The sequence below is a fragment of the Saccopteryx bilineata genome, chromosome 2, assembly GCF_036850765.1.
Source record: "Saccopteryx bilineata isolate mSacBil1 chromosome 2, mSacBil1_pri_phased_curated, whole genome shotgun sequence".
In the NCBI taxonomy this organism is placed as follows: Eukaryota; Metazoa; Chordata; class Mammalia; order Chiroptera; family Emballonuridae; genus Saccopteryx; species Saccopteryx bilineata.
Window position 1 is genome coordinate 273566728 of NC_089491.1, and position 12126 is coordinate 273578853.

The window sequence follows — 12126 nt, forward strand, 5'->3', positions numbered from 1 at the left end:
CACCTATCTACCCAACTCATCATCCATCCACCAACCCATCATCAATCCACCCAACTCATTACCCATCTACCCAACTCATCACCCACCTACCCAATTCATTCACCTTATCTACCCACTCATCTAACTCAGTCACCCATCCGGCTACCTGGTCACCTGGCATTTATCAACACACTTACTGATTCATGATCTCTCCATCTTCCCATCCATTCACCTACCCACCTATACATCCACGTAATCCAATCATGCATCTTCTTACCCAATCGCCCCTCTACCCATCCTCTCATCTGCTCATCCTGCTACCTACCTAACCATCGTCTATGCATCTATCCACCCACCCACCTACCTCCTATCCATTTACCCTCCACCATCTACCTAATTCCCCACCCATCTCCACCTTGTCTGTCTCCCACCCATGGGGCCACCTGTGTATCCACCCATCTATATCTATTGACCGCCCACCTGCCCACCTGTCCCCTCCCTGTGCCAACCTGGCCCACCTCAGGACTGTGGGCGTGCTGGGCTCCACGGAGGTGACGATGCCCTTCATGCCCGTGTTGTGCAGCACACTGGGCCTCTGCTGAATGGCGTCCTGGGTCCGGGGCGAGATGGGCGAGTGCTGGTGGGAGTGGGAGGCAGGGCGGCTGCTGCTGCTGCCCCCACCCCCACCGCCTCCACCACTGCCACTGCTCTGCTCTGTACCTGGTGGTGACAGGTGGTGGTGTCTCACGGGCCAGCCTCATATGGCCTGCACACCCCTGGGGCTTGGAGCAGTGTCCCTGATGCCTACCAGGTCTCCAGATGGGCGCATGCTCCACCGTCGTGGTGGACGTGAGGATGGACTTCTCGCGGTCCCGCTCACGCTCTCGATCACGGTCTCGTTCCCGCTCCCTCTCAGACGAAGATGTGGCGGTGGGTTTTGTCAAGTGAGTGGGACCTCCTGAAAAGCACAAGGCCTGTGACTCAGCCCCAGGGTCCAGGAAGGGCCTGGATTTGTCTTTCAGGCTGGAACAGAGAGGGCAAGGCATCTGCCCGAGGACACACAGCAAGGCGAGGGTCCCAACCTGGGACGAGAGAGGGGGATTACCTGGGGAGAGCGGCGAGCCGCTGAGCCGGCTGCTGAAGTGCTGGGGGGCAGTGGGGAGGTAGGCCAGGCGGTCCATGGCGGTGGCTGGTGTGCCTGGCGTTGGGGGCACCAGCACGGGCAGGTGTGGCACTTGGGACAGGTCGATGATGCCTGTGTGATGAGGTGGGGTTGTAGCCACAGGGGAGAAGAGGGCTCTGGCCGGCCAGACTACCCTCTTGGTGGAGGCCTCCACACCCTCACCCGGACAACACACCGAGTTGTCTCTCCGGGGGCCAAGCGCTGGGCTCAGAGGAACCTTTCCTGAACGCCAGGTTCTCTTGGTCCCATCTCCTTGCTGCTCCGAGCCTGAGAAGTGGCCATACCCTGCAGTGGGCACCCCCACATACCATTGCCTGCCCTTTTTTAAGATTATTATTTTTATTTATTCATTTTAGAGGAGAGAGGGAGAGAGAGAGAGGGAGAAGGGGGGGAGGAGCAGAAAGCATCAACTCCCATACGTGCCTTGACTGGGCAAGCCCAAGGTTTTGAACCAGCGACCTCAACGTTCCACGTTGACGCTTTATCCACTGCGCCACCACAAGTCAGGCCTGCTTGCCCTTCTTAATGCCTCAACTTGTCTTATTCAATCCTACCCTTGAATTACCTCGTGGGCCTACTTTTCCAAATGGCCCCTAAATAGTACATGGGCATTCCAGAAAGTCCCAGAGAATGACGTCAGGACGCAAATGCATAGTGACCACAGGCTGTTTGCAAGCTGAGGAAACCAGAAACCCAACAGCCTCGCATTTCTATCCTGACTGTAAACTCCAAGGACCATGTACGCCAGGAGCAGACCAGCCCACAGGCACCCTCGTGTGTACGCGTCCAGGGCGCACGCGGCTGCTGGATGCCAGTGCATGCCCACAGCGCACACAGCCCTCCACCAACAGCCGGCCCTGCGTGTGCTCTCCAGGCGGTCACACCACCCAGCCCTCCCAAGACAACCATGCTCAACACGCCTCTGCAGGGACACATGTGTGTGCACAGGCCCACATGTCCTGTACACGCCCAAAAGTGAGCCCGGTGGACCGGTGACCAGGCTAATGCCAGAGGAGGGGCGGTGCGCCCTCCCACGCCACCCACCTCGCGGGCCGGTGGCATAGTTGAGCGCCAGCGAGGACTCGCGGGGGGAGAGGCCTCGCAGCATGTCTGCGCGCTGGGCCATGGCGGTAGCGGCGTTGTGGTGCATCTGCTGTGAGGTGATGTAGTCGTTGATGATTGTCTGCCGGTTCTCCAGTGCCGCCGTGTCGGGGTAGCCGCGGATGAGGTACGGAGGGTACAGGTGCGGGTAGGTGGGGTTGGGGGCCAGGTGCCGGGGCAGGTAATAGGCAGCGGCTGCTAGGAGAGGGGCGCAGGGTCAGGTGGCCCACACCTGGGCAGAGGATGTGACCTCCCCCACCTGTCCTCACGTCCCCTGATCTGGACAGCGTCTCCCAAAACACCCCAAGACAGAATGGAGGGTTTTTTTTGTTTTTTTTTTCCTGAAGTTGGAAACGGGGAGGCAGTCAGACAGACTCCTGCATGCGCCTGACTGGGATCCACCCGGCACGCCCACCAGGGGGCGATGCTCTGTTGCAACCAGAGCCATTCTAGCGCCTGAGGCAGAGGCCACAGAGCCATCCTCAGCACCCAGGCCAACTTTGCTCCAGTGGAGCCTTGGCTGTGGGAGGGGAAGAGAGACAGAGAGGAAGGAGAGGAGGAGGGGTGGAGAAGCAGATGGGCGCTTCTCCTGTGTGCCCTGGCCGGGAATCAAACCCGGGACTCTGCACGCCAGGCCGACGCTCTACCACTGAGCCAACCGGCCAGGGCCAGAATGGAGGTCTTTTAAGATCAAAGACACTTGTTCCCTAAAACACACAGGGAGGGGTTCTCAATGACAGTGGTTGTTCAACGTTCTCCCAACTCAAGGTATCCACAAGGTGAATCCCTGAAACCCTGAAGGGGCCGTATCTTTCTGGGGAATGCCCACACACCTGAGATGCACTTGCCGTTTTTTAAAGGTGCTGGCAAGTCCCGCGAGACAAAGAAAACCATGGGAAAATGTTTAACCCAGCATGTGCCGCAGACTCCCACAAGACATTCCAACCATTTCTCACGCCCGCACTGCCGGGTCTCCCCAGGACCCCACACCTTGCTCCTGGCCTCAGTTACCCCAAACAGTGGAGAGCAGCCGATGAATGAGGATCCCTTGCGCGACACTGAAGCCCCCACCCCCGTGCTTCGGAGCCCCGTGGGCCCAGGCTAATGACCTGCATCCAGGGGGATCCCGCGGGGGATGGAGGTGGGGTCGAAGGCCAGCGGGATGTGGCCGCGGTACAGGTCCACGCCGCTCACACCGCGCAGCAGGTGCTCGTAGGGCGAGATGGGGTGGGGGTGGTGCTCAGGCACGGCGCTGTGCGGAGACTTGGCGATCTCGCGGGGTGTCGACGTCAGCTTCCGGTCTTGGGACGCCTTGCTGGATGAGAGGCTGCCTGTGGACGGGAGGAGTAGGGATGTGACATCGGCCCTCTGTGCCACCTGTGCCCCAGCCCTGAGTCACGGGCCGCTGAGGCTGCTGTTTACGGGAAGCTATAAACACCGGCTATTGGAGGGGGTGAGTCTCTGGAGTCCTAGGACCAGGAGGAGTCTGGTCACTCACCCCCTTATATGCCTCTTAGTTCTTTGTTGTTGTTGTTTTTAATCATGTACTCATTTGCTTGTTTTTTCTTTTTACGTTCTTAAAAAAAAAATCAACATTCATTTATTCTCTTATTTCACTCATTCAACAAATCAATCAAAAATATTTCTGGAGCCCCTATTCCTTGCCAAGTACTGTTGTCAAGAGCTGGGACTCCACCAGAGAACAGACAGAGGTTCCGCCTTCCTCCCCAGCCGACACTCAATGGGAAGACAGATGACACATCATCAGATAAGAACCTCAGAGTGAATAATGCACTGAAGGAAAACTGCAAAAATGTGAACGGATGTCACCAGGATGGGGGAAGAGGGTGTCTGGTTGTGAGAAGCCTCCCCAAGGATGTGAGTTCCGGGCAGAGGCCTGAAGGGTGACAGGAAGCCAGTCACGTAAAGACCAGGAGGGGGGCACGCCAGGCAGAGGCGGCCCCACTGGCCGGGAAGGGGTGCAATGGGGTGGGGTGGGGTGGGCGGGGCCGAGCCTGCCGGCTCCCCAGGGCCACGGCGGGAAAGGTCAGTTTTCCTTCTGAGTACAGTGAGAAGTCACTAGAAATATTTCAGTGGGAGGATGGCATCATCTGATGTAAAAATTTTCCAAAGACAGTGTCTGCCACCGTCTGAGGAGCAGGTGACAGGCAGCAGGACAGGAGGGGAGCTAGGGGGAAATCGTAGGGGTCCAGGAGGGGGTTGAGTGGGGCGGGGCAAGAAGAGAATTCTGAGCTGGACCTGGAGGCAGAACCTGCAGGCCTGGCGGACGGGACGGATGTGGTGACCCCGTGGTAAGCCCTGGTTTCCGACCTGAGTGCAGAGTGAACAGGGAGGCAGTGTCCCGAGACAGGAGCCCACCCTGCACCACGCCCCACATACCTTCCTGCAGGCGTGGGGTGGGCTCCCGGGTGGTCACGGGAGAGCCGCGGGGCAGGTGGCCAGTGAAGGGGGCCCCGTGGTCCTCGTAGGCCAGGGGGCTCTGTCGCGGCTTGCCCAGCTCGGGCACGATGACCGGGGCGCCCCGGGTGATGGAGCCCCCCGAGCCGCTGACCGCCGCAGGCCGGCTCTTCAGGCTGTCCTCATAGCACGCGCGCTCCAGAGCTCGGGCGTCCGCCATCACATCCAGCGGGTGCACGGGCGGGAAGGTCCGGCCGGGGCTGCCAATGATGGAGCGCACGTCGTGCTTTTTGGAGCCGGCGGAGGACGAGCCGGTGTCGTACTTGAGCGGGGTGCCCTGTGGGGGGGAGGGGGATGAGCACCAGCCATGTGACTCAGTCTCAGCTGTGCAGCCGCAGAACTGGAGCCGCATCCCACACTGGAGAGTGCAGCTGGGCCTGGCCTCGGGACGGGGGGCAGCAGACGACAGAGAGGCCAGCCCTTCCCAGAGCAGATGGGGGACCCCTCTATTAGCCCCTGAGGTTTGCCGGAGTGAGGATCAGCACCCCATGTGGGCAAAATCCTTCCTCCCGTCAGTCTGGGACCCTCCGCACACCCTCTGCCGAACCGGATATGAAACAGAAAATTCTGATTCTACCACCCCGGGGCTTAAGGCTGGGAGGTCAGGGCTGAGGCTGGGGTTTGCTCTCTGGCCAGGATGGGCAGCTGAAGAAACAGGGGTCACGTCCTGGCCCGGTCGCCTGGGAGGAGACCCCACCCTGTTTAGATAGGCTTAGGAAACCCGGAGACAGTGGAGCCCTGTGTCTTCACAAGTAACACGACTCTGTGTTTATCCAGGAACGCTTTAACGACTTTCATAAGAAAGGGAAACGCCCTCATTTTAGAGAGAATGTTCTAGAGTTGGACTGGTATCCCTGTTGGATCCATGATGGCTCCACAGGTGCCCGGAGGCTGAGAGCCACGCTGTCCCCGGCCCTCAGAGAGCTTCCCAATGTCCACTGCCTCCCCTGGGGGCTCCCTCCTCGTCATGCCAGGCGCCTCTGACCAAGGGAAGGGGCCGTGGCCTGTAGTGGCCCCCACTGACCAGCTCCTTACAGTTGGAGCTGACCTGTCCCTTTAGGCTGGGGCCTCTCGGGGGGGTGGAGGGTAGATGCCGCACAGCCAAGATGCTGCCGGTTTGGGGACAGAGGGACCAGAGAGGCACAGGGCCATTTACTTTCTGTGTGACCCAGGACGAGATGCTTAACCTCCCTGAGCTTGTTTGCTCACAAAGGAGATGAGGACAGGAAGAATTACTGCAGAGCACGGACATCTGAGCTTCGCTAGTCAGGACGCCCCGTGCTGGGCGGCCCGTCCCCCAGTGAGGACTCTTCCAGGGCTGCCATTTGTCATTACGTTTAGCTCTGGGGCCTCGGCAAACCACGTGGCCACTCTGGCCTCAGGGTCTCCACCCGAACGCCAGGGTCGTGGGTGTGGACCTCACGGCTGCAAATGTGTCAAACGAGGCTGCAGACGTTAAGGCCTCGGCGTGGAACTGAGGACAGGCATGACGGCCGCCCAGGACCCGGCGGCCGTGTGGTCTTGGGGCTCAGCCTCCCCCTGTGCAGACGCCCCTGCGGCTCCTCCACGGCCCAGCCTGGTGGCTCCGGGGCCCGTACCTGCGTGATGGAGCCCTCCTTGAGCGGCCGCGGGGCCAGAGGCAGCTCAGGCGTGCGACGCAGCTCCTCGCGGGGGATCTCGTGGATGGAGCGGCCGGCCTCCTTCACGGTCGCCACCAGACCCTCGTGGGCTGGCTTCAGCTTCAGGGGGCCCAGGGCATCCAGAGGCCGCGCCTTGTAGGCCTCGGCCAGGTCCCGGGGCGGCGGCGGCGGTGGCGGCGTGCCCTCGAGTTTCAGAAGCTTGGCCTCCCGACGCAGGTAGTCTTCCTGGGCCTCCACGTAGGAGCGCGGGATCCCTGCCGAGGAGGACGGGGCGCTGACGCACACCTGCACCCCCACCCCACTGTCACTCTGGCCTAGGGCCGCCACGCCAGCGGACTCCAGAGTCGTCGTGTCGACTCGAGCTCTCCAAGCCCCAAACACCTTCATATAACAGAGTGGGAACACTAACTAAGACACCCCACGCCGTCGTGACCCCTCAATCAGATAATATGGATCAAAAGTGTGATGGGGAGAACAGGGGCCCCCTCGCCGTGGCACAACCACGAGCCCCGTTATCTGCCCTCTAACCCTGCTACTGATTGCGTCCCCTCCAGACCATCCCATGAGACAGCACACAAGCGGCTCCTGGGTTAGTGCTGAGCACACAGTAGGTGCTAAGTGACATCTCCAGTGGGGGGGATGGGTGGCATTCTGCCTTCTCTCTTTTCACGTAAGAAACATCCCAGCTCCCCGTTTTGACCTGTGCGTGTGCCCATCACGTGCACTGCACGCCCCCCTAAGTGCCTGTCCCCCGACCAGAGTCCCCCTCACTTCCCCCACCCCCGCCTGGGCTGTAATCCGCTGTGGTGCCCTGAGGCACTGGGGATGGGGAGTACCTTGAGTGATAGAGCCCCGGATGTGATGCTGCTCTTTGAGGTGGTGGGGGCTGTGTCGCTCGGGGGGAATGGCACGGCCCATGAGACCTGGGAGGGGGAGAAGGCAAGGGCATCGTGATGTGGGTCCCCGAGCCAGTCTGGGCAGGGTCTACAGCAGCCCCCCACAGCTGTAGGGGCAAGCCATCAGGGCAAGCAGTAGGGGCAAGCCTCACAGAGCTGGGCAAGCCGCGACAGAGCCCCCTGACCTACGAGGACCACGGGGCCCCCTTCATTGGCCACCTAGCCAGGGGCCAGGGTCTACAGCAGCCCCTCACAGCAGTCCCCGTGATGATGGTGGTGGCGGCAGCGTAGAACCCAGCAAGTGACTGTCCCGCTGCCTGGGCCCAGACACAATCCTATAAAACAGGGCTGACCATCCCACCACCGCCCTCCAGGGGGTGCTGAGAGACAAAGTCTCTCTTCACAGCGGGAGCCCAGGCCCTGGCTGCCTTGCGTTTGGGTGCGGACAGGAGGAGATACCTGGCCGGGCTGGACACCCACCTTCAATGCTGGCTGAGGTGAGGGCCCTGCTGACGCGGCCCTCCATCATGTCGTAGGTGCGCTTGGGGGCGGCTGTCTCGTGGGCAGATCCCGAGCTGCTCCGGCCATCCTCCTTGGAGCACTGGGACACAGACATGCCACCTGGAAACCAGACCACGCCGGCGGTAAGGGGCCAGCCATGGGGCCATTGTGTGCACAGCCCAGAACCAGCACACCCCAGTGACCCGTCCCAGGGTCCCCACCTGCGTGGGCGAAGGCTGGCCCTGCTGAGCTCTCCTGACGGAGCCCGTGACCTGCAGTCACAGAGGGGGCTGAGGACCTGTGGCTAGACTTCGCCACCCCCCTCCCCACACAGGCCAAGGCTCCGCACAGCCAGGAGGCAGGCCCCGGGGGCCAGGCTTAGGTCTCGCCCATCAGGCCGAGGGCGCTGGTTCCCTCATGGGATCCTCGCAGCATGGCTATGCGGAGCTTGCAAACTGGAGGCCAGCAGACAGCTGGCGCTGCTGCTATCAAACTCTTTATGCAGAGTCAATGGCTGATGCTCAAACACCAGATTTCAGACACACATGGAGACGCGAGAAGCCTGCCTGGCTGGTGGGCTCCCATTTGTACAAGGCGACTGACCACTGGAGAGGCACCAGCGTTCGCTCTCTAGGTGGGCACAGTCCTCCCCACGCCCTGAGGCCTTACACCTGGCCTCCTGCCCTCAGTCACTTGGCCCCAGAAAGCCTATGAGAAATTAAAAGCCCATTTTGCAGATGATCAACTTAACCACAGAGGCTCAGGAATTCCGCCCAGTGCCCTCTGCCACCAGGCCCCCTGTCACGCCCCAGGGCACTCAGCCGGACACCAAGGCTGGCACTGCCCCCACCACTTGGCAGCACAGCGTGGCATGTGACTAAGCCACATGGTGCTGCTGCCACTTCCCGGGGTCTGGGGGGGATGGGGACAGCCAGGCGGAGGCAGAGGCAGAGGCGGATAGACAGGCAAGGGTGCCTGCCCGCCCGCCCGCTGGAGGAAAAGTGAACTGGGGCCCCGCAGCCACCAGCTGTGGAGAGGGGTGCCCCGAGCAGCTTTTATCCTCACATCCCTGAGTGCCCAGGCTGCCAGGACACTCACGTCTAGCCTCTCCTCTGTTAACTCCCTTCTGTGCCGGGCGCCTGCCAGGGCTGTGAGACCTAGAGCCAGAAGGGGGCGGGCAGGGGGGTGTGGGGCGCAAGGCTGCGTGGAGGGTCCCACGGCTCATCCCCGCTTTGGCCGCCTGTGTGGGGTCAATCAGAGAGCGCCGTGTTGGCCACCAAGCCCAGGGCTGGATGCCCGGGCTTCTGCTCTCTGGGCCTCAGTTTCCCCACTATGCTTCTAGGAAGCCTGGCTACAAGTTTCTGTCCTAAACTATTCAAAACCGAGCACAGGGGGGAGGCAGCTCAAGCCAACCCTTCCCTGCTACTGGCTTGCATACCTGCAGGGACAAGAAGGTCACTACCTCTTTGAAGGTGCTTCCTGGTATCGCCCCAGCCCTGTCTATGAAGCCACTTCACTAAGCCAAATGTCTCCCTCCCCTGATCCAGGCCTCCTTTTCTCTGAAGGGGCCAAACAGGTGGCCACTGGCCTGAACATTACTGCCCCCCACTCCCTCGCCTGTCATGGGGAACAAACCCTCCCCCACTCCTGTCACTAGAGAGGCTGACAGGAGGGGCACACCCCTCAAACCTTTACCCCAAGACTTCTGGCTGCCCTATAGCCCCAATCCGCTTTTCTGGACTCCCTGCTCTCTGGACCTGCTTCGGAAACACCAAGGGCTGGGGCTGGGGTAGAGGAGCCGTGCTGGATGGAGCAGGTTTCTGTGATTTGAATTGACAAGGTAACATCCTGTCTGCATCTCATGGGAGCAGAGCGTTTCGAGAGCTGTCTGAGGGGGGACGTCAAACTCAGTGCCCAGGTCATGTGAGTGCTCCCACCTCGAGTCTGTCCTGGGCAGCCAAAGCCCATGAACAGGAGGGAGGGAAGCCCCAGCTCCTTGCAGCAGTCAGGGACAGAACTCACCCTCATAGGACAGGACATGGCCCTTCTTGCCCTCATAGATGACGTGGCCCTTGGGCAGACCGTCCTCCCGGCTGCGGTCCAGGCGACTTGGGCTGTCCTCGCCGATGATCCTGGTGATGGTGCCCTTGTACAGGACATCAGCTGGAGTGCCCTGGGGGTGTCGAGGGGGTCAGCATCCGAAGGCTTTGTCCGGGGGACACCCTCCTTCAAACCCACATCCGTGTGTCCACTTGTGGCTGGGAGCAGCCTGCCCTGGGCGACCTCCAAGAACATGAGTGTGTGTGTGGTCGGGGGGCAGACTGAACCTGGAGTCAGATAGTTGGAGCTGCTGTGTGACCTCTGTCAAGTCACTCTGCCTCTCTGAGCCTGTCTATATATACTACTGTAGCTCCAAAACAGACAATCCTGGCGTCTACAACTCTCAAAGGCATCCAGCATGACAAGCTGTCCCCAAATCAAGATGTTGCTCTATCTCTTTCTGTAATTCCATGAGCCCATTCAACCACATGGTCCCTTACTGTGTGCCAAGCCCGGAACCAGCAGATGCCTAGCCTCCCCATGGGACTTTCTCTGCTGACAAACATCTCCCAGTGGGCTTTTCTCCCAAACCTGTCCCCGAGGGCAGAAAAGCACGATGCCCCGGAGGCACTCGGCTCTCCCCAGAGGTCCCAGAACAAATACTCTAGTTCCAATCTCCCCTGCTGCACTTCCAAGTATCTGTGCAGCCTAACCAGCTGGTGGCGCAGTGGATAGAGTGTGGGTCGGGAATGCGGAGAACCCAGGTTTGAAACCCTGAGGTCGCAGGCTTGAGCGTGGGATCATAGACGTGACCCCATAGTCACTGCCTTGAGCCCAAAGGTCGCTGGCTTGAGCCCAAGGTTGCTGGCCTGAGCAAGTGGTCACTCGCTCCGCTATAGCCCCCCGGTCAAGGCACATATGAGAAAGGAATCAATGAACAACTAAGGAGCAGCAATGAAGAACTGATGTTTCTAATCTCTCTCCCTTCTTGTCTGTCTATCCCTGTCTCTGTCACCCAAAAAAATAAAATAAGTATCTGTGCACAAAAGCGTGGTGTGGATGGATGTGACTGGGTGAGAGTCCAGGGCTGGGCAGCCCCCTCTCACAGCAAGGGAGCCAGTGCTGTCCTGTCATAAGGCTCCTCTGAAGCTGCTGTCACATCACTAGCAGACACCATCGGTGTCCGGCAGATGTGAGAACTGGGTTCGTGCGGGGAAAGGAAACAGCTACGTAGCACCGTGGGTGACAGAAAGGGGCGCGCCTGGTGGGACTGAGGTGCCTGAAGGTTACAGGCTACGTGACTTCAGAGCACACTCCTCCGTGCCCGGAGCAGAGGACAGAAGACCAAGGAGGCCAGCAGCCCTTAACTTCGGGACAATGCACTGGACAGACAGACAGACGGATGAGCTCCCTAGAGAGCAGAGACTCTGTTTGCTGAAGGCCTGTGGCCTCTGCGTGTTGGCCCCAGCGAACTTCGCCCCCAAGACCCGAGGGAGCACCTTGCTGGCGGGGGCTGGGCCACCCTGAGCCTCTGGTGGGACATTGTGGTCCCTGCTCGCCAGCACTTGCTGGGTTAATATCTGCATGTGTGTGTGTGTGTGTGCGTGTGAGAGTATGCGTGCGCACGTCGATTTCGCCACCACCTCACAGCGAGTCCGTGGGACCGCCTGACCCTCCCACATCTTGGCAGCTGAGCTGCCACCCTCTGCCAAAATCAATCGACTAGGTGTGAATGACCGAGATGGCCATGCCCGGTCACCTGGAAACCAGGGGCAGATGGGGAGCCAGGAGCTTCCTATGTCTACTTTTTTTTTTTTTTTTTTTTTTTCATTTTTCTGAAGCTGGAAACAGGGAGAGACAGTCAGACAGACTCCCGCATGCGCCCGACCGGGATCCACCCGGCACGCCCACCAGGGGCGACGCTCTGCCCACCAGGGGGCGATGCTCTGCCCATCCTGGGCGTCACCATGTTGCGACCAGAGCCACTCTAGCGCCTGGGGCAGAGGCCACAGAGCCATCCCCAGCGCCCGGGCCATTTTTGCTCCAATGGAGCCTTGGCTGCGGGAGGGGAAGAGAGAGACAGAGAGGGAAAGCGCGGCGGAGGGGTGGAGAAGCAAATGGGCGCCTCTCCTGTGTGCCCTGGCCGGGAATCGAACCCGGGTCCTCCGCACGCTAGGCCGCTATGTCTACTTTTAATCCCAAACTCTGTGAGGACGACTTTGACCAAAGGAGACCCGAGTTGGGGAAGAACTGGGGGGTGGGGAGAGGCCCCAGACCACGTTGAGTGCCGCGGCCTGACTGATGCTGT

At 60.3% G+C, this 12126-nt stretch overlaps 1 protein-coding gene across 21 annotated transcripts in view; it reads right to left on the reverse strand.

Moving 5' to 3' along the window:
- The window catches only part of NCOR2 (nuclear receptor corepressor 2), a 182754-nt gene that overhangs the window by 13418 nt on the left and 157210 nt on the right, over positions 1-12126 (reverse strand). For 12 of the 21 annotated variants that reach the window (XM_066260796.1, XM_066260804.1, XM_066260812.1 and 9 more), the window contains 10 exons: positions 9801-9951; positions 7758-7898; positions 7218-7304; positions 6340-6635; positions 4664-5018; positions 3373-3594; positions 2207-2461; positions 1085-1234; positions 788-937; positions 489-699 (listed from right to left, as the gene is read on the reverse strand). In XM_066260796.1, the coding sequence (XP_066116893.1) occupies positions 489-699; positions 788-937; positions 1085-1234; positions 2207-2461; positions 3373-3594; positions 4664-5018; positions 6340-6635; positions 7218-7304; positions 7758-7898; positions 9801-9951 (2018 nt within the window). The remainder of the gene's footprint in view (positions 1-488; positions 700-787; positions 938-1084; positions 1235-2206; positions 2462-3372; positions 3595-4663; positions 5019-6339; positions 6636-7217; positions 7305-7757; positions 7899-9800; positions 9952-12126) is intronic. The other 9 variants (XM_066260815.1, XM_066260814.1, XM_066260813.1 and 6 more) reach the window with 3 other exon arrangements.